The sequence below is a fragment of the Dipodomys merriami genome, unplaced genomic scaffold (genome assembly GCF_024711535.1).
Source record: "Dipodomys merriami isolate MVZ:Mamm:240054 unplaced genomic scaffold, mDipMer1.0.p SCAF_60, whole genome shotgun sequence".
Taxonomy (NCBI): Eukaryota; Metazoa; Chordata; class Mammalia; order Rodentia; family Heteromyidae; genus Dipodomys; species Dipodomys merriami.
Window position 1 is genome coordinate 5,602,069 of NW_027206180.1, and position 18,068 is coordinate 5,620,136.

The 18,068-nt window shown below is 48.7% G+C and overlaps 1 protein-coding gene across 7 annotated transcripts in view; it reads right to left on the reverse strand.

Moving 5' to 3' along the window:
• The window catches only part of Rbfox1 (RNA binding fox-1 homolog 1), a 1,026,253-nt gene that overhangs the window by 775,887 nt on the left and 232,298 nt on the right, over positions 1–18,068 (reverse strand). For 2 of the 7 annotated variants that reach the window (XM_070003534.1, XM_070003533.1), the window contains exon 1: positions 8,550–8,603. The exons of 2 other annotated variants lie outside the window; for them this stretch is intronic. Coding sequence is in view for 2 of the 5 variants with exons in the window: in XM_070003516.1 (XP_069859617.1) it covers positions 8,834–8,878 (45 nt within the window). In the remaining 3 variants the exon portion in view is untranslated. Of the gene's footprint in view, positions 1–8,549; positions 8,604–8,833; positions 8,946–9,298; positions 9,342–18,068 lie in introns of those variants that run through there. 3 more of the 7 variants (XM_070003518.1, XM_070003516.1, XM_070003522.1) reach the window with 3 other exon arrangements.

An 18,068-nucleotide genomic window follows, 5' to 3' on the forward strand; every position in this document is an offset into this window, starting at 1 on the left:
AGCTCTTCAGCTTAAGGCTACCGCTCTACCACTTGAGCCACAACACCACTTCCGGCTTTTTCTGCTTATGCGGTGCTGAGGAATCGAACCCAGGGCCTCATGCATGCGAGGCAAACGCTCTACCACTGAGCCACCTTCCCAGCCCCTGCTTTTCCTTCCTGTTGCACATGGAGCTGCAATGAACCAAATTGCATTGTCGAAGCCTCAGGCAACCACAGAGTAGACGGATCCTAAAGGAGGGAGCCAACTAAACTTCTGGGCCTGTGTGAGATTCACTCTTTACAAACGGGGAAACGGTTCCCATAACACTTGATTGAAAACAAGACCCGGGCTTCGAGGTCATGAAGCTTCTGATCCGACCACCGCATCTTCCACATCCCAGTCGTGGTAACCTGGAGATGTCAGCCAAGACTTGGCATCCCCACATGAAAAACAGATGACCAAGGATCACCTGCCCCACAGAGCCGCTGGGGCTCTTGACATCATGGGGCGGCACAGAGCGTCACTTGCTGCTGCAAACGTCTGGACTGGAATGCGTAATTCTGTACACTGAGCAATTGCCGTAGTGCATCACAACCAAGCCCAGTGGCTCTCGCGATCAGTGGCAGAACTGGAGGCCTGGACTTCCACAAGGCTGAGGCAGCCCCTGTATTTTAACTCACTGGGAAAAGTTCACGAGTCAGACTCAAAACAACCCATCTCTTCTGGCCGAGCATGTACCCTTTTAATGTCACTGGAGGTTTATGTCTGGCCATCTTCATTTCTGTCATCAGGATCGCATTTAAGAGCTCATTTAAGATTGGCGGGTACCTGTGGCTCACTCCTGTCATCCTTGGGAGGCAGAGACCTGAGGATCCCAGTGCCAAGTCAACCCCGGCAGGAAAAACCGTGAAACTCTTACTGCCAATTAACCATCAAAAAAGCCAGAAGTGGAGCTATACAGATGGCGCAAGGGGTAGAATGTCAGCCTTGAGAAAAAAAAAATAACAAGAACAGTGCCTAGGCTCTGAGTTCAAGCTTCAGGACTAGCACACACATACAAAAAGATGTGAAGATTATTAAAAGTCTATTGCAGTGGAACTTAAATGGCTGTGTGAACATGAGTATGTGTGTGTGTGTGTCTATGTCTGTGTGGTACGCTGGTTCTCATGCTTGCTCAGTTGGCACTGCCTCCAAGCCTGGCTTTCTGATGGTTCGTTGGAGTCTCACAGATTTTTTTTTTTTCTGTCCAGACTGGCTTTGCACCAAGATCTTCCAGGTTTCAACCTCCCGAGTAGCTAGGATTATAAGATATGAGCCACTGATGCTCAGCTTAAAACAGCTATGTTAATGCAATTTCCCATTCTTTCTTTCCTATACTGCATTACATTAAGTGAGATAAGCTAGACTCAGAGTGGCAAAGAACGCATGGGTTCCATTATAGATGAAAGCTACATTTAGTGTATAGACTTATAAGTAAATACATTGGGTGGTATGCAAGTGTATACAAATGCATTAAGTGAAATGCTGTAGATTTGAGGGAGATCGAAAATAGTGTAATTCCTTAAAAAAGGCAAAGTTCAGCAAAATAAAACACCTGGAAGTATTCATAAACTGACACTCCTTTGTACAACTAAACCAAAAGAAAAAACCTGATTGAAAAGCTAAAACAATAAATAAAATGTTTTATATATATATATATATATATATGTACATTCACATATGCATATGTATACACAAATGTATAAATATATCTTATATAAAGCTATATATAAAAGTAGTTACATATGGCTTACATATATAATTTGAATTTTATGACTTCAGAATAACAGCAGCTCAGAACCCTGCTGAGTAGTTTTGAAGATGTGTTTTTTGCTCCCCCATTTATTTTACCACTGAGCAACAAATTCTGGTTTCATTTTAAGCCATTTCCTGAACCAACACTTACACGGAATAGGCATTCCACAGAGCCAATTCGACGGACTATATTAAAAAAGGACATTGGGCGGTAATGGTTCTGACATCAGCCTTTTGACAGTTCCGAAATGGGATTCGCTCTCTGCTGTCTTTGCTCAAATGCGAGTTCACTGGGCCTGAAAGAGACCTGGAGACAGTAATGGTCCGCCCCTTGTCTCGCACTTGCCTGGCTCAGGGCAGTGTGGGTTAAGAGCCATTTTCCCTGGCTTTAGACAGACCCACAGGGGTTAAAAGTGCTCCCTTCTCCCTCAAATAAGCACAACAAATCTGCGGTCTGCCCCGAGTAAAATGCAGCCCACAGCTGTGAGCCGTGATGAAGCCTCTTCAAGGTCTGGGAGGGTGCGATCAGACACGTGAGCAGATCCCCACTCATCAGCACCTGGGCAAGGCGCCCTCGAGGACCCGCGTCTCTGGGATCTGAAGTTCCCAGCAGCGCGTACTCAACACCCAAGGGGTTTCCACCCAAAGCAGCCCGCTACGCACGCCCCTGAGAAGAAACTGTTAATAACACAAACCCGCCATCTTCATCCATCCGCATATTTGTTCAGTCAACTTACTGCCTTCTGAGGCTGCTGCTCTTGCTTTGGTTTTTTGAGATACTCTAGATGCAAGTGTGTTTTGATCTCATACTTGTCAGTTCTCTCTCTTTACCTCTCTCCTTCCTCCTCTCTCTCCCTCTTCCCTTCTTCCCTTCCCGCTCCCTTTCTCTCTTCCTCCTAAAGCAGAACGAAATTTGTCAAATTGGCACTTCTATTTTTTTTTAATCATCTTACATTGTTTTCCTTTTCTTAGCATTCTGCATCATGCCAGAAATTCCACAGAGAATGAGACAGGCTGAACCCTTCCTAAGGCTTAAATGAAGGAAGATGAAAACAACTCATGAGCGGATGTGCCCGCACAACCCACCGGGGCTCTGGGCCTTCTAGAAGATTCCAAGAGCAAAAGGAAACCAACAAGTTAAGTGTCCTAAAGGCCGCTCAGCAGACCCAGGAATATAATTTCTCTCCCTATTCCCAGCACCACCATAAAGAAGGAAACGAGAGAGACCACATGTGCCGTAACCCTCTGCACGTGGACACACTAGTGTGTCACATTAGAACAAGGATGCCCAAGTCCTCCCAGCTCAGGTGAACCCCACGTAGATAAACATTTACCTATGTCTCTATGTCTCTCTCACACACGATGAAGCCCATTTCCTTCATCTCCCACTACCGAAATAAAGCCACAGACCAGCATCCTTTACAAACTCGTGCAAAATGCTGGCCTTGCCTGGACAATTCTGTTTTCTGCACAGGGAGAAACTCATACACAACACAAGAACCCAATACTCTGCCCAGGCACGCGCACTTCAGGGCTGATAATCCCAGCAAGATAGCTGGGTGAACTGACACGCTGTTCGCCTTCTCTGTTCTCACTCTGTACAAGAAGGTAGATTAAAAAAAAAAAAAAAACAGCACTAACACAACAATGGCAAGCTATGAATCGCTGCTTAAGTGTTCATTTAAATAACCTAGCCCACGTGCTAAGTTTTCTAAACCAGTCATGGCCCTGGAATCCTGAAGGGGAGAGAAACCCCTGTAGAACATTTCAGATTGGCTCTCAGACGATTCCTTTAGCCACGTTACATCTCCGCCGGGTGGGGAACACCAGTGCCAGAGAGCCAGGGATGGACATTTCATTGTCCGGGCCCCTGCTTGGACCTCACGTGGAGTGAAATCAGGGGAAAACAGCCACTTCAATCACAGTGACTTGCATCGTATTTGTAAAGAAAAAAGAAAAAATGTGGGCGCATGTTTTAATGTCAGACTGTGAGGGAATGTGGACCTCCAGCTTTCCTATCCTCCCTCCAGAGTCTTAGAAATCGGTCACTGAAATTGACACTGTACTTGAGTTACTGGCTTGAACACACACACACACACACACACACACACACACACACACACACACACACACACACACACACACACACACACACACACACTGGATAAACCCCAGTGTTACCTGGAGTAGGCTCACTCAGCTTTAGTAGCATTTGAGGGCAGGCTGGAATTGTGGAGGAGGTTCTGTTGTTCTATACAGACTCTGGTCTCTACCCACCAGATGCCAGAAGGGACCTTTTCCAGGTCTGACAAGCCAAAACACCTCCACGGGGTCGCCAAAGTCCATCCTGGGCCAAGGGTACAAAACCACTGGGTGTGAGCCAGCCATCTAGGAGCTCTGCTAAGCACTTCTCCCTGACTCCTGACCACCTGTGCGCACGTGCAAGTGTGAATGCACGGGTACCTTCACGGGCTGAATGTGATATGGACCAGCTAAGGTGAGCCGGCGGGCTCGCAAAGACACGCAGGTAATCAGACGTGGCAAGTATTGAATAGCAAGGGGCATGCAGGCAAAACCAAAAAGCCTGTCTTAAAATATGAGCATACATCTAAAATTCTAGTCATTTTTGTAGAAGTAGAGAAAAACAGGGACTAGAAAACACATCCACCATTGAGAAAGATATGTGTATCTAATACACATATATGTATGATTCATATACACACATGACATGTGTATATATATATATATATATATATATGATGCATCTATCTGCTCTCTCTTCTTCTCTCCCTCCCTAATTACTTCCCTATCTACCAATCTCACAACAATCTCTGGAGGCTCAATATCCTATTTCTTCCACACACAAAGTGTATCTGGCCCTCCAAGGAGGCCTGAGAGAGATGAGCGGCCATCAGTAAATGGGAGAGAACAAACCACACTCTTCTTCATCCCATCCCTTTCATCTCAGCCCAGACAATGCCGCCAGAACTCGCAAACACACAATAATTCACCGCACTCAGTTGACCCTATTTCCTTCCGTGTGGGACATCAAAGTCCTAGACCTCATGAGCAGAGGGGAAACAGGAGGGTGCCCCCCCGTACCCTATAGGTTATGCAAGTGAAGAAAAGAACACTTTGAAATTTTTATGGAGCAGGAAAAATTGGAGGCACGCTAATCTCAGCGGTGAAATTGGGCTTTTTGTCATTTTTAATTGCTTGAATTCATAACCTAGTTTTGCTGAATCGAAACGGAGTTGTTAAGAGCTGACACAAGCGGTTTTGGCCCTCTGGGCCACGCACCGAAAGCCCACTCAACTTTTCATACAAACTTCTATTAATAAATTTAAAAAAAACCAACCCTGAAAACTGCTGGGAACATTAGAGTTAGTAAATAATTCAATACACAAGTGGTTCTCAAGCCATGCACTAATATGTTGAGTGCTGACTGATATTTAAAGATGGACTTGTTTGTCTACTGTACCACAAGGATGCTCAACTCCCCGGACTGGCCCTCAGGCTGGTGCTACTGGATTTCATTCAAACAAATGAAAACGTTCACTTGCTTGCTTCTGTTTTTCTAGCGCTCGTGACACACGCTACTCTTCAATCCACGGGGAAAAGGAAGTAAGGGAGAAGTATACATTCAGAAACAGGGACACAGACACCCAGGACTCAGAGCTCAGAGCGTAAAGTTTTCTGAGGTGTGCCACAGTGTAGTCTGAAGTGCAAAACCTCCATCCAGGAGTGCAGGCTCTTCCTGCCCTAATATTTACCCTTTTCTATCAAACACTTGGCAGGAGAGGGAAAAATAAACCTCACAGCTCGGGTATTTACTTTCATTCTGTCCAGGTTGCTTTCTATGAACACATTCCACCCCCACCCCCACCCCCACACACCCCCCTGGTGGCTGAGATTAGCACCAGTGACCTTCCCAACAGTGAACATGAAACCTCAAGCTCAGAGTTACGCTGATGACCACGAGGCTGCCCACCCTTCATCCATGTCCTCCCTCTGGAGCTCCGTTTTCCCACTCTCTAGCATTTCAACTTGGCTAAGAACCGGACAGAAATGTTAGACGTGTAGGCAGTGAACACAACCACATCTCATCGTCTGGAGTATTTGTTATCTTCAAAGCGGCTTATCGATCCAGGTTCTCCATTACCAAACCAAAGACAGGAAGGAATAGAACTCTTGTCCTCACAACGGGACATACACGTCACAAGCTCCACCCATGGTCTTCCCGTAAGACATGACACTATGAGCCATATACACCGCCTGCAGCCCTGACATAAGACTGTGCCAACTGTGATTTAGAAGAAGGAAATGTTTGTAAAATTCCCTCAACCTGAGTTCTACTTCAACATTTGTATTATACTCCTCATGAAGAAAGAAGACAAAAAAAAATAATAATGATGATGAGCTAGGCCTTCTAAAACCAAAGGTAAACACACTCAGATAGAAAAAGAAATGAACTATTTTTGTTATGCTTAAGCCAACCCATAAGTCAACACTGACGGCTATTTCAAGTAGGTCCGAGTAAATACATATTAAAACGAATTCACTCCCAAAGTAAGACAGGTACTAGAGACAAAAAGGAGTCTGAAGGACAAGGGTACAATGGGCAGATGGAAGAAGATACTTAGCCCAATCAAATCCTCAGTGACAAAGGACACGTCCATTCCACTTGATGGTGAAAAAGGAATCAGATCTTTTCTTAGAATAGAAATATTTTCCAAGGGCTGGGAAGGTGGCTCAGTGGTAGAGCGCTTGCCTTGAGCTGAAGAGCTGAGGGACAGCGCCCAGGCCCAGAGTTCAGTCCCCACCACCGGACCCCCCCCCCCAAAAAAATATTTTCCAAGAGTCTTGGTTAAAATTAAATCACCAAGTTTGAATGTGTACTTTTTATAAAATCAAGAAGGAAGGAAGGAAGGAAAGAAGGGAGGGAGGGAAAAAGGGAAAGAGGGAGAGGAAAGAAGGAAAGGGAAAAGAAGGGAGGGAGAGAGAGAAAAAGAGAAAGAAGGAAGGAAGGAAATGAAGGAAAGGGAGGGGTAGAGGAAGAGAGCAAGTTTGGTTTCCAATTCTCCTTCAGAATGTAAAACATTTGTTGAAAGAATAGCAGGAAATACCTGAACACTTTGTATACGAACATAAAGGCAAGCCTGTGAGAAGAAAACTGGAGAGAGGAAAGAAGGAAGGAGAGAAGTAGGGAGGGAGGAAAGGAAGAAAGGGAGGAAGGGAAGGAGGGCCGTGTCCCTGGATACCATCACCTGTCCCTGGAAGTGATTCTGTCTCCCTGGTCCCTCCATACTCTATCTAATCCAGTCATGATGAAGCAGAGTCAGGAAATGCTGCTTCTGCTATGAAAATCATAAACACGGTTCCTCCTCCTGAACGTCAGGGCTAAACAGATGTCACCAAGTGAATTCTTACTGGCCGGAAGCCCAGCGCTCATCCAATTTGATCACCTCAGGCCACAGAGACCACTTTGTCCATCCCTCACACACGCACACATTTTCTTTTTGTGGGCTCATAGTCTGAACATATTTGAGATGCCGTCCCCCCCAAAAAAATGTTGTGGGCCTTAAGGCAAACAACTAGCCACTGGGCTGTACAAAGAGAGAGAGAGAGAGAGAGAGAGAGAGAGAGAGAGGAGATTACATCGTCTTTCTCTTTAAACCACCTAGACCAAACGCTACGTTTGTATCTGTGAGGCCAGAAATGCTGTTATAAAAATATAAACAGGGGTAACGCGGTAATTAAATCAGAAGACGACGTCTGATGATCACAGAGGAGCTCGCTCCAGCAGCAAGCCACGGGGCAGCATCTCACTAATAATGAGCTAGGCCCCACCGAACTTTTTGGATGGCCAACTCCCCTGCGGCTGGCACCCAACATGTTCTCTCCATCCTGAGGAAGAGGAGGGCTCCTCCACCGCAGGACATAAACCAACCCCTGGGCCGGGCTACCAGCTGAGGATCTACCATTAGGCGTCCAAATCCCCTGCCTGTGATTCACATCCCCCCCCATGTGCCCATGCACACGCACACACACACGCACACTGGAGAGACCAAAGCACACGCCTTTTCCACCCTGTCTGTTCTCACTTCTTTCATCTAGCAACACAGCCCAGAGCTGCTGCTGCTGCTGCTGCTGATTATTAATTATTATTATTACTCAAACGTCTATATTCAAGATTGGCCAGCGTGCGGGGCGGGTCACCCATGCGGGGTGCGGGAGGGGGGGAACCCCAGGAGAAAGGGCGGGAAGAAGGGGGGACAGCCGGTCAGTGGACATGTTGACCGCCACGCGTTCTGCACACACACATGCACACTGACACACGCGCGCGCGCGCACACACACGGGGGGGGGGGGGGTGGAGGCACACGCGCCCGGGATGGGGCGGGGGATGGGGGGGGTCCCCTGCGTGCCAACTTTTGGCAGAGGCCTGGGGACCTGGGGACCTGGGGTCCTGGGGAGCCTGGGGGGACCTGGGGGGACCTGGGGACCGACACCAGGCCTCTCCACCCTCCTCCAGGAACAAAGTTCACCGCACGCAGGCATTCATTCATTCGCCACGAAGTTGTCCCACCAAACTTCCCCCCTTTCGGGGTGCAGGAAACCCGATTCCCGCCGGGGCTCCCCCATATTCTCTCCCCCCACTCCACACCGCGCCCTGCAGCCAGGTTCGGGTGGATTTTCTTTGGGGGGAGGGGGATGGAGAAGAAGAAGCGAGCTCGGGGTTCGGGGTTCCGGGGCTGGGCATCCCCCACCTACCGTGCCCCCATTTACACGCCGCGCACGCCGCCGCCTGGCATCCCGGGCCCCGGATCGCACCCGCGCCCCGCGCAGCGCGCGCCGCCCCGCCGCCTTCCCCGCGCCCAGGCCGGGCAGCGCCTCCGCCACGGGCCGCCCCGAATGTCAATTTCCACACGCCCGCCCCCGGGGGGGGGTGAGGAGGGAGGAGAGGCTCCCCCCTCCCTCCCGCACCCCGGTTCCCCGCGCCCCGCCCCGGCCCCGCCGGCCCCCGCACCCCGCTGCGCTCCCGCCGTGCGCCGTACCTGAAGGGCATCTCCCACCACCGCCAGCAGCTGCCAGGATTTCATCTCGGGGCGGGCTGCGCGGGGCCGCCTGCGGCTCCGGCTCCTGGGGGTGGGGGGGAGGAGGAGGAGGAGGAGGAAGAGGAAGAGGAGGAGGAGGAGGAGGAGGAGGACGCGGCCGGCGAGCGGAGGAGCGCGCGGCGCCCACGGCAACCCACGTGCTGCCGCCGACGGGAGCCGCTCGCGCTCCTCCGCGGGCTGCGCGCCGCGCGCCTTCGCCCGGCCCCGGGGGTGGAGGGAGGGAGGAGGGAGGGAGGAGGGGGGGCTGGCCGGTGACGGTGCGCGCGCACGCGGGGGACCCCCCCCTGCAACCCACGGACACCACCACGCACCCGGGGAAAGGGGGTGGGGAGGGAGGGGAGGGCGGAGGGGGGGTCGGGGCCACCAGAAACAACAACAAAACAATGCGCTCCAAATGACACACACCTGGGTGTTGTTGGTGTTGGTGTTGTTGTCCCCAGTCTTGCAACAGCAGCAGCAGCAGCAGCAGCAACGTGGGGAGGGCGGGGTGCGTGGGTCCCGCCCCGCGAGCCCCCGGGCACTTGCAAGGCATTGAGCTAATCACACAATCTCTCTCTCTCTCTCTCTCTCTCTCTCTCTCTCTCTCTCTCTCTCTCTCTCTCTCTCTCTCTCTCTCCACCCCCCACTCTCTCTCTCTTCCCTCCTCCCTCTCCCTCTCTCTCTCTCTCCCACCATGGGACAGCCACTGGTCCCTCCCCCCCTCCATCCCCCACTGGGTGACAAACAATGTCCCAGGTCACCTCCCCCCCCTGTAGGGTGACTCTGGAGATGGGACTTCATGTCCAAAAACAAATTCCCCAGGAAGGAGGAGGAAAACCCCAGCTGATGGGCATTGGGGCCTTCCCTGCCCCTCCCCCCTCCCCCAGGAACTCCCAGGAGGAGGTCAAGCTTGAGGGGGAGGAGGATTAGGTACTGTGTGAGAATAGCCCTGGACTCCCCCGCCCTCCCCCCACACACCTCCCTCTCTGCTTCAGGTGGTGAACAGCTGCGCTCTGGGGTTGAACCTCTCCCTGATCACCTTGGGAAACTGAACTGTCCTGGAATGATGGCACCGACCCTGGAATTTTCCTGTCCTCTTGGCCCAAAGTCCTGGTGGCCTGCTGGCTGACCCGGCCCACAGGGGTCTAGCCATCCCTGGCTTCTGTGATTTTTGGAAAGCATGGGATACATGATTGGTTGCAGGAATGAGACTGGATGCCAACTCTGAGTGCAAAAAAAAAAGGGGGGGGGACTTTCTTGCTTTCTGGTCTTCCCTGCATATACAGACATATGTATGCATGTGTGTAGATGTTTATAGTTCTACCTGGCTTATGGCAAGATGAAATATTCACTGGCTCCCTGTGTCCTTTTGATTGTTGCTGCCTGTGTGGTGTTTTTCTTTTCTTCATTTTTGTTGTTTGTTGCCAGTGCTGGGGTTTGAACTCAGTGCCTGGATGCTGTCCCTCAGCTTTTTCCACTTAAGGCTGGCACTCTATCAGGGGTGTGTGTGTGTGTGTGTGTGTGTGTGTGTGTGTGTGTGTGTGTGTGTGTGTGTGTGTGTGTGTGTGTGTGTGTGTGATTAACCGGAGATAAGAGGCTCACAGACTTTCTAGCCCAGATGATCCTCAGATCTCAGGCTCCTAAGTGGCTAGGATGGCGCCTTCACCTATGCCTTCCTGTTACCTACTTTATTTTAGTAAAGGAGGTCCAGTGCCCAACAGATGATGATTTTTTTTATATTGACAAACAAGTTTTAAAATGCTAATAAATCTTTCGGAGGATATTTATTTCCACATTCATTTACAGCTCCACATCTCCAGGTGGTATTTCCAGGATTTTTTTTTTAACTTGTCAACACTTTACATAAGCACCGTCCGTCCATCTTTCTGTGCCACTCCAATATCGAGACCAGGAAGCTGGCCTCCTTCTGTGCATTCGCCTGTTTGTCATCTGGTCTGAATACAGGGTTGTGAACATCTATGTATGGAGTGAAGTGGAGGAAGGGGATGTGTGTATGCGTGTGTGCACACCCACGTGCCCCTCCCCCCAGCCCCCCCACCTTCTCAGGAGCCAAAGCATTTGAAGGATGCCGAGGAAACCTTGGGTAAAACCAACGAGGACCTGGTTGGTGTGAGCTCAGCTCTCCTCCTGGACAGCTTCAAAGTGAACTCCCTCCCCACGTTCACTTGTGTCACCACCACCAACCACCCCGTTCCCCAGACCCATTCTGGGGTGCCATCAGGTAAAACAACAAAGAACAGAAAGGGTGTTTTGATTTGTGTTGTTGTTTGCCTGACCCTCCCCCCCGTGCGATGACCTACATGCGCTTATAGGAAGTGTCATTATCACTGCACAGACCAGCATTCTCGGTGGAATGATCTGATCACAAGGACAAGGTTGTGGGGGAGGCCTGGGGAGGGGCGGGGTGATGGCAAACCCTAATTACACCCTCATTCCCCCCCCCCCCCGCCCTGGGTTCTCCGGCGCATATGGCCATCTAATCACAGAGTGTGACAATCTTGGCAGATGGGTCCAGACCTGGTTATTGATATAAATTGCTGTTCCCCTGCAGAAACGGTGTCGCAAAGAGTTAAAACCGCGTCCACGCTCACCCCTCTGGGGAACTGGAGCCCAGACAAGGTGGTAGAGGGAAAAGGTGCCCCTTGACCCCAGGATAACATCAATGGCGGTGACCCCCTCTATAGCCACGAATAGGGCATCGCTGCTCATTGACCTTGTCCTTTCAGAAGCTGATTTCCCAGAATCTGTTCAAATGGACAGCGTCTGTGTTTGTGAACACCCCAAAGCGGAGCAGCCTTCATCTGATGTCTGTCTGCCCTAACAAAAATACACACAAGCAAGTGTACAGGTACCATTGCACCAGCAGCCTGTCATAGAAAAAAATGTCAAACAACCCATTAGACATCAAAATCAGGGTATATCTTATGAAGGAATACTATACAACAGTAAAAAGAGAACGTGATGATATCCAGATAAATGATGGATATCCAGATAGATAGATGATAGATAGATAGATAGATAGATAGATAGATAGATAGATAGATAGATAGATAGATAGATAGATAGATAGATAGGTTTTTAAATGTTATACCTTGCATAATAGTACACACTTATAATCTCAGAACTCATGAGGCTGAGACAGGAAGTTCATGAGTTCAAAGCCAGCCTAGGCTACCTAGGAAGACCTTGTCTCAAAATAAAAATAAAAAAGAGAGAGGTTTTGAGGCAGAAGGAAGGAGACAGGGTGGGAAAGAGAGAGAAAGAGTCTGCAATACAGTTTTATACACACAAACCTGAAAGATGGGTAGCACTGGCTGTGGAGTTAGGGCTGTTGATTATTTTCTTCTCTGCTATGTTCTACATTTCTCCGTTTTCTAAGTAAACTTGAACCTATGGCAAGGGTGGACTGCCATGGTATCTATCCCAGGTACGTACTCTTTGCTTCCTAGGTTAGTATTAAGATAAAGCCTACAACGCCTGTCATCCTAGCTACTCAGGAGGCTGAGATCTAAGGATCATCGTTTAAAGCTAGCCCAGGCAAGAAAGTCTGTGAGACTCTTATCCCCAATTAACTACCAATAAGCCAAACCTGGAGCTGTGGCTCAAGTGAGAAAGCATTAGCCTTGAACACAAAAGGTCAGGGATAGTACCCAGGTCCTGAGTTTTCAATCTCCAGAGGCAGCATAGAAAGAAAAGAAGGAAGGAAGGAAGGAAGGAAGGAGGGAAGGAAGGAAGGAAGGAAGGAGGGAAGGAAGGAAGGAAGGAAGGAAGAAGGGAGGGAGGGAGGGAGGAAGAAGGGAGGGAGGGAAGGAGGGAGGGGAAAAAAGCAAGCAAGAAAGAAAGAGAGAGAAAGAGAGAAGAAAGAAAGAAAGAAAAGAAAGAAAGAAAGAAAGAAAGAAAGAAAGAAAGAAAGAAAGAAAGAAAGAAAGAAAGAAAGAAAGAAAGGAAAGAGAAAGAGAGGGAGAAAGAAAAAGTTTGGTGTACACTTGTGTTTTGGAAAACTTGAGCATCAAGTTGCTTCTTCATAAGAAAAAAGAACATGGTAAAGCTCAATACACTGGAGATTTTTATCAAGATCAGTCTTATCCTTGAAGTGGAATGCGGTGTAGACGATGTGCTCTGCCAGAAACTGTGGTGGTGATCTCCTGAGCCGAGCCACAAAAGCACTGCCCTGCTAACCTCTTTACCACTTGAACAGCATCTTCCCCTAGCACAACTCAGAGACGGATCCATTAGAAAAAATAAAATAATAAAATGACCTAGCAACCACATAGGCGGTGTGTGAGGTCAGGACAGGGGAACCTCCTGACTGTCTCTGTCCAGAACCCCCGTGATGCCGGTGCGTGAAGAAGGTGAGTTTATGGCGAGTATGGAGAAGGCAGTGTATGATGTATGGAGGATGCCATTAGCTCTGGGTTGGTCGCCGATCAGTGACCGCACTTCTTCATAGACAAATGTGGGGACCACTTGGGAATACTTGTGAAGACTTCCCTGCAAAATAGCTCACCATCTGACTCTAAACTGGGGCTGGGGAGGGACCTTCTTTCATAAGGCCTGGGAATCTTTCATCCAAGCCAGAAGCAGAATTCTTACAACGATCCATCCGTTCTACCTCTTCATCATTGTGCGTGAACCTCTGAGTCTGTCTTCACCTTGGCAGGGAGACCAAACTCACTACTGACAGAAAGTTCTGTCAAGCTTCTCAGCTCATAATCATGGCTTTCTAGCCTTTAACAAATGTATTTAAAAAAAAAAAAAAAAAGAACCATTCCAGGAGCCTTGTAGTTCACACCTGCAATCCAAGATACTCAGGAGGCTGAGATCTGAGGATCATGATTGGAAGCCAGCCTGGGCAGTAAAGTCTGTGAAACTTTTCTCCAAGTGATCACCAAAAGCCAGCGGTGAAGCTGTGGTGCAAGTGGTAAAGTGTTTAGCGAAAAAGCTAAGGGAGAATGCCCAGGCCCTGAGTTCAAGCCTCAGGAATGGAACAACACAAAACTTACAAAAGCCCGTTATCAAGCACCTCCATGTAGTAACTGGAAGATGTAACCATTTACACATTGACTTAAGAATTTTCTCATTGTATCCATGAGTGGGGGGGAAAAAAAGCAAAAGAAAACTTACAAAGACACCACTGGGATTTCATCGTATAAATCCTTTTTATCATCTTCTGTACTTTGCAGTCCTGTATCATGAGCTTTTTTTTTTCCTCTGGAACACCATCTTACAACTTTTTAGAAAATCAATTCTACTGATGTGCCCTTTCTTTTTACTCTGGCAAACAACCCTGCATCCTTGTCCTTATTTCTCTGAGCTTGGCCCTGTTCAGATTTTCAGAGGAAATACCTGCAAACAAAATGGATGATTCAAAACCCAGGGACTGTCTTCATGCTTTTATAGAGAAGGAACCCATGGACTAGCTACTGCGCCGATTCCTATTTCCAGAAGTAGAAGGAATCCTCTTAGAACCCATTCTTGTTTTGGCTGAGTTTCCTCTTCCCACACCATCTCTTGGCTGGTCCCCTTTTCTATCCACCTGTCCCTTTGCATGCTAAATCAGCACAGGGGAGCTCACGGGCATTGGAGAACAAAGACAGTGATGGGGAGCGATTTAAATCCAAGCTTATTTAACCCAAGTGGCTAGTGGCTGGCCTTGTCGTCTTAATTGCCTTTTAAACTAAAATCAATGTTAAATTACCTGAACAACAGCTCCTGCTCAGTTGCAAACTGAAAATTCCTTAAGAGCTTCCTCCAAGCCTCTGGCTCTTGTTCTGGCAGGAAAAGCATCTCTTTAGTTCTTACCGTGACCTGGTTCTAGATTTCACGATGGCCCAAAAGGGTCCTGAGGAAGGGGCAGCATGTCAGCCAGGAAGGGGGGAAGGCGTGTCACGCAAGGTTAGAGGTCAAAAGGAATCTGAGCATTGAACACTGAATGACAGTACTATTACTAGCTACACAGGAGGCTGAGATCTGAGGATCGTGGTTCAAAGCCAGTCCAGGCAGGAAAGTCTGTGAGACTCTTATCTCCAATGAACCACCAGTAAACCAGAAGTGGTGCTATGGCTTAAGTGTTAGAGCACTAGCCTTGAGCTGAAGAGCTTGGGGACAGGGTCCAGGCCCAAAGTTCAAGCAAAAAAAAAAGCAAAGGGGCAGTGTCCAGGGGCAATGTCTAGGCTCTGAGCTCTAGCCTCAGTACCGGTATGCAAGTGCATGAGCTCTGGGTTCCTTCTCCTGTCCAGTGTGGTCCTGACCCAGGTTCCCTTCCTGTGAGGTTCTTAGTACCCCCGCTGGACTCTCTCACAGAGTACTGGGACTGTGTAGCACCCAGCCAGCCATCGACAGCGTCCCTAGCTTCCTAGGCCTGGTAGATGAGCGCATGCCCAATGACCACCTTCCCCGTGGCTCCCCAGGTTACAGGGAGGATGGCTGACGGAAACACAATCTACACACCGACTGCGAGAAGAAATGCCAGTTCTCTGACCGCAGAGGGCTTGTTTGATTTTATGTTTGGTTTTCAATTGTAAGCCGAAAGATAGCCTCTTTCCTAAGGGGTCAGGAGAAATAATTGAGGAATTGGTTCTCTTGACATGACATGTATGAATCCCCACCATACCCCAGGACTCTCTTGTCAGGCCGAGAAAACACAAAGTGGAATAATTCTCTTTGGGAGAGTAGGGGGAGAAAAATGAAATAAAATAGAGAACAAGATTATAATACGAACTAGTCTTGTTGTCAGTCTAATCAGAGATGTTCCAGCATAAGCGGTGCTTATGCATCTACTTGCTAGAGCGATTCACTCACTCTGCCTCAAGGGACAGGGCATATTTCCAGAGAATATCTAAAATTTTCCAGATGATGCATAAATTGGATTGATTTGATTGTGTGTGTGTGTGTGTGTGTGTGTGTGTGTGTGTGTGTGTGTGTGTGTGCACCTGTAGTGATTGGTCAGGTTTCAACCAGAGACTCATCCACAAAGGATCAGCCCTAGGAATCTGGGGGTTCACCCAAATCAAAGCAGCAGCGATTTTTGTCGCTGTTTCTGAAGGCTGCAAATGCTGGCACAGGTCCCCAGGTCACTACGTTTCTCTTTGTCCCTTCTACTCTTCCGTCTATCTTACCCTGTCTGGGGTCCTTCCTGTTCTTGTATTTGCACAAGAGCTTCCCAACAATCTGTGCTCTGCACTAATTCAACTCCCAGGGCTTGTGAACAAACCCCCCCCCACCCCCGCCATGAAACAAAATAGAGAGGAGAGGGGGAAAAACAACCAGAGAAGCAAAGCTCAAGACACGTACGAGGGGAAAGCAGAAATTGATATGGAGCGTCATCACCCGCACACACACACACACACACACACACACACACACACACGCGCACACACACGCACACACACACACACCACGGGAACGATGGATGGAAGCAGTCCATGCCACAGCTCTTTTGCAGACGGAAACTTCCGTGGCTAAAGCATTCCCTATCTGAATTTTTAATACAACGCAAGGCAGAACACGGGAGGCAGCTTGAGTGACAAGCGTCTCGGGGCTTCATTCTCTCTAAAGTGCCCCACTACAGATGGCCGTGTCCTACACTCTAATTAAGCTCTTTAGACTATCGTTTCACCAGTTGTAAAAAAAAAAAATAAAAAAAATAAAAAAGGATTAATTTGTGCATAATAGGGTGTGTGCCACACAGCAGTGGGGGGACAATATTTAAAATCGCAGGGACCACGCAGCGTTCACGGACAATTGGCTGTGAGGACTCACGTGGGGGGAAGTTACATGCCTAAACACCATTTCACCCTCTGCATTCACTCGCACCAGACGTTATCGCGTTAAGGATAAAGATGGACCAAGATGAACGTCAGATCTCACTTTATGGAAAACCAAGCGATTTCTTTTTCTTCCACAGGCTCATTCAGTTACACATGAGAAGATCTGGACTTACAAGTTACAATCAAGCCAGGAGCCGGTGGCTCCCGCCTGTCATCCTAGCTACTTAGGAGATTGAGATCTGAGGTTCGAGGTTCAAAGCCAACCCCCAGGCAGAAAAGTCCTGTGAGACTCTTTATCTCCACTGAACCACCAGAAAATCAGAAATGGAGCTGTGGCTCAAAATGGTAATGCCGGGCACCCATGGCTTACACCTTTAATCCTAGCTACTGAGGAGGCTGAGATCTGAGGATCGCAGTTCAAAGCTAGCCTGGACAAGGGAAGTCCATGAGACTCTCATCTCCAATAAATTACCAGAAAACCAGAAGTGGCTCCAGTGGTAGAGTGCTCACCTTCAGCTGAAGAGCTGAGGGACAGTGCCCAGGCTCAGAGTTCAAACCCCACAGCTGACGCCCCCCCCCAAAAAAAATGATGGAGCACTAGCCTTGAGTAGAATAGCTCAGGGACAGCACCCAGGCTCTGAGTTCAAACCCCACAACCAACAAAAAAATTACATAGATAGATAGATAGATAGATAGATAGATAGATAGATAGATAGATCAGAAGACATTCAGTTACGGTCTAGCTCTATGATCAGGTGTTGTACTGGTGTGCTTTAGATGCTGTCACACAATGCCAGGGGCCTGTAAGCTTAGACGGGGAGTTGTGGAGGTGGAAGTCAGGTGGGGACAGGCAGGAGGGTGCACACAGCCCCTGGGGATATCCCTTGGGGATACCTCCTCTCGCCGTGTCCTCCCAGGTCTCCCTTGGTGTAGGCCCAGGGTAGGGGATGGGGCGAGAGCTCTTGGTGACTTTGTACAAGAACACAAACCCTTTCAGATCAGGGGTGTGCCACATGACTCAGTTTACCACCAATGACTCCCCCCAGAGGCTGAAGACTGGTAGGGCACTTACACCCAGCACATCACTGATGTCTTGTTTCCAATCCACACGACCAAGGGGGATCATTCGCATTCAAAATACATTAAATGAGTCATGTCCAGAACCCAAGCACCTACGTTATGGGAAATGGTGGCACTGTGGCTCAGAGTGGTAGGAGCGCTAGCCTTGAGTGATCAAAGGTCAGGGACAGCGGCTGGGCCCTGAGTTCAAGTCCCCTTAACCAACCACAAATAAAAAGAAATTGTTTGAGTAAAAGTAATTTTTTTACCAACTAATAAAGAAAAATAATTTTTTAAAAATATTCCAAAGTACCAGACCTTCACAACCAAGGTCCTTAATTCAGAGA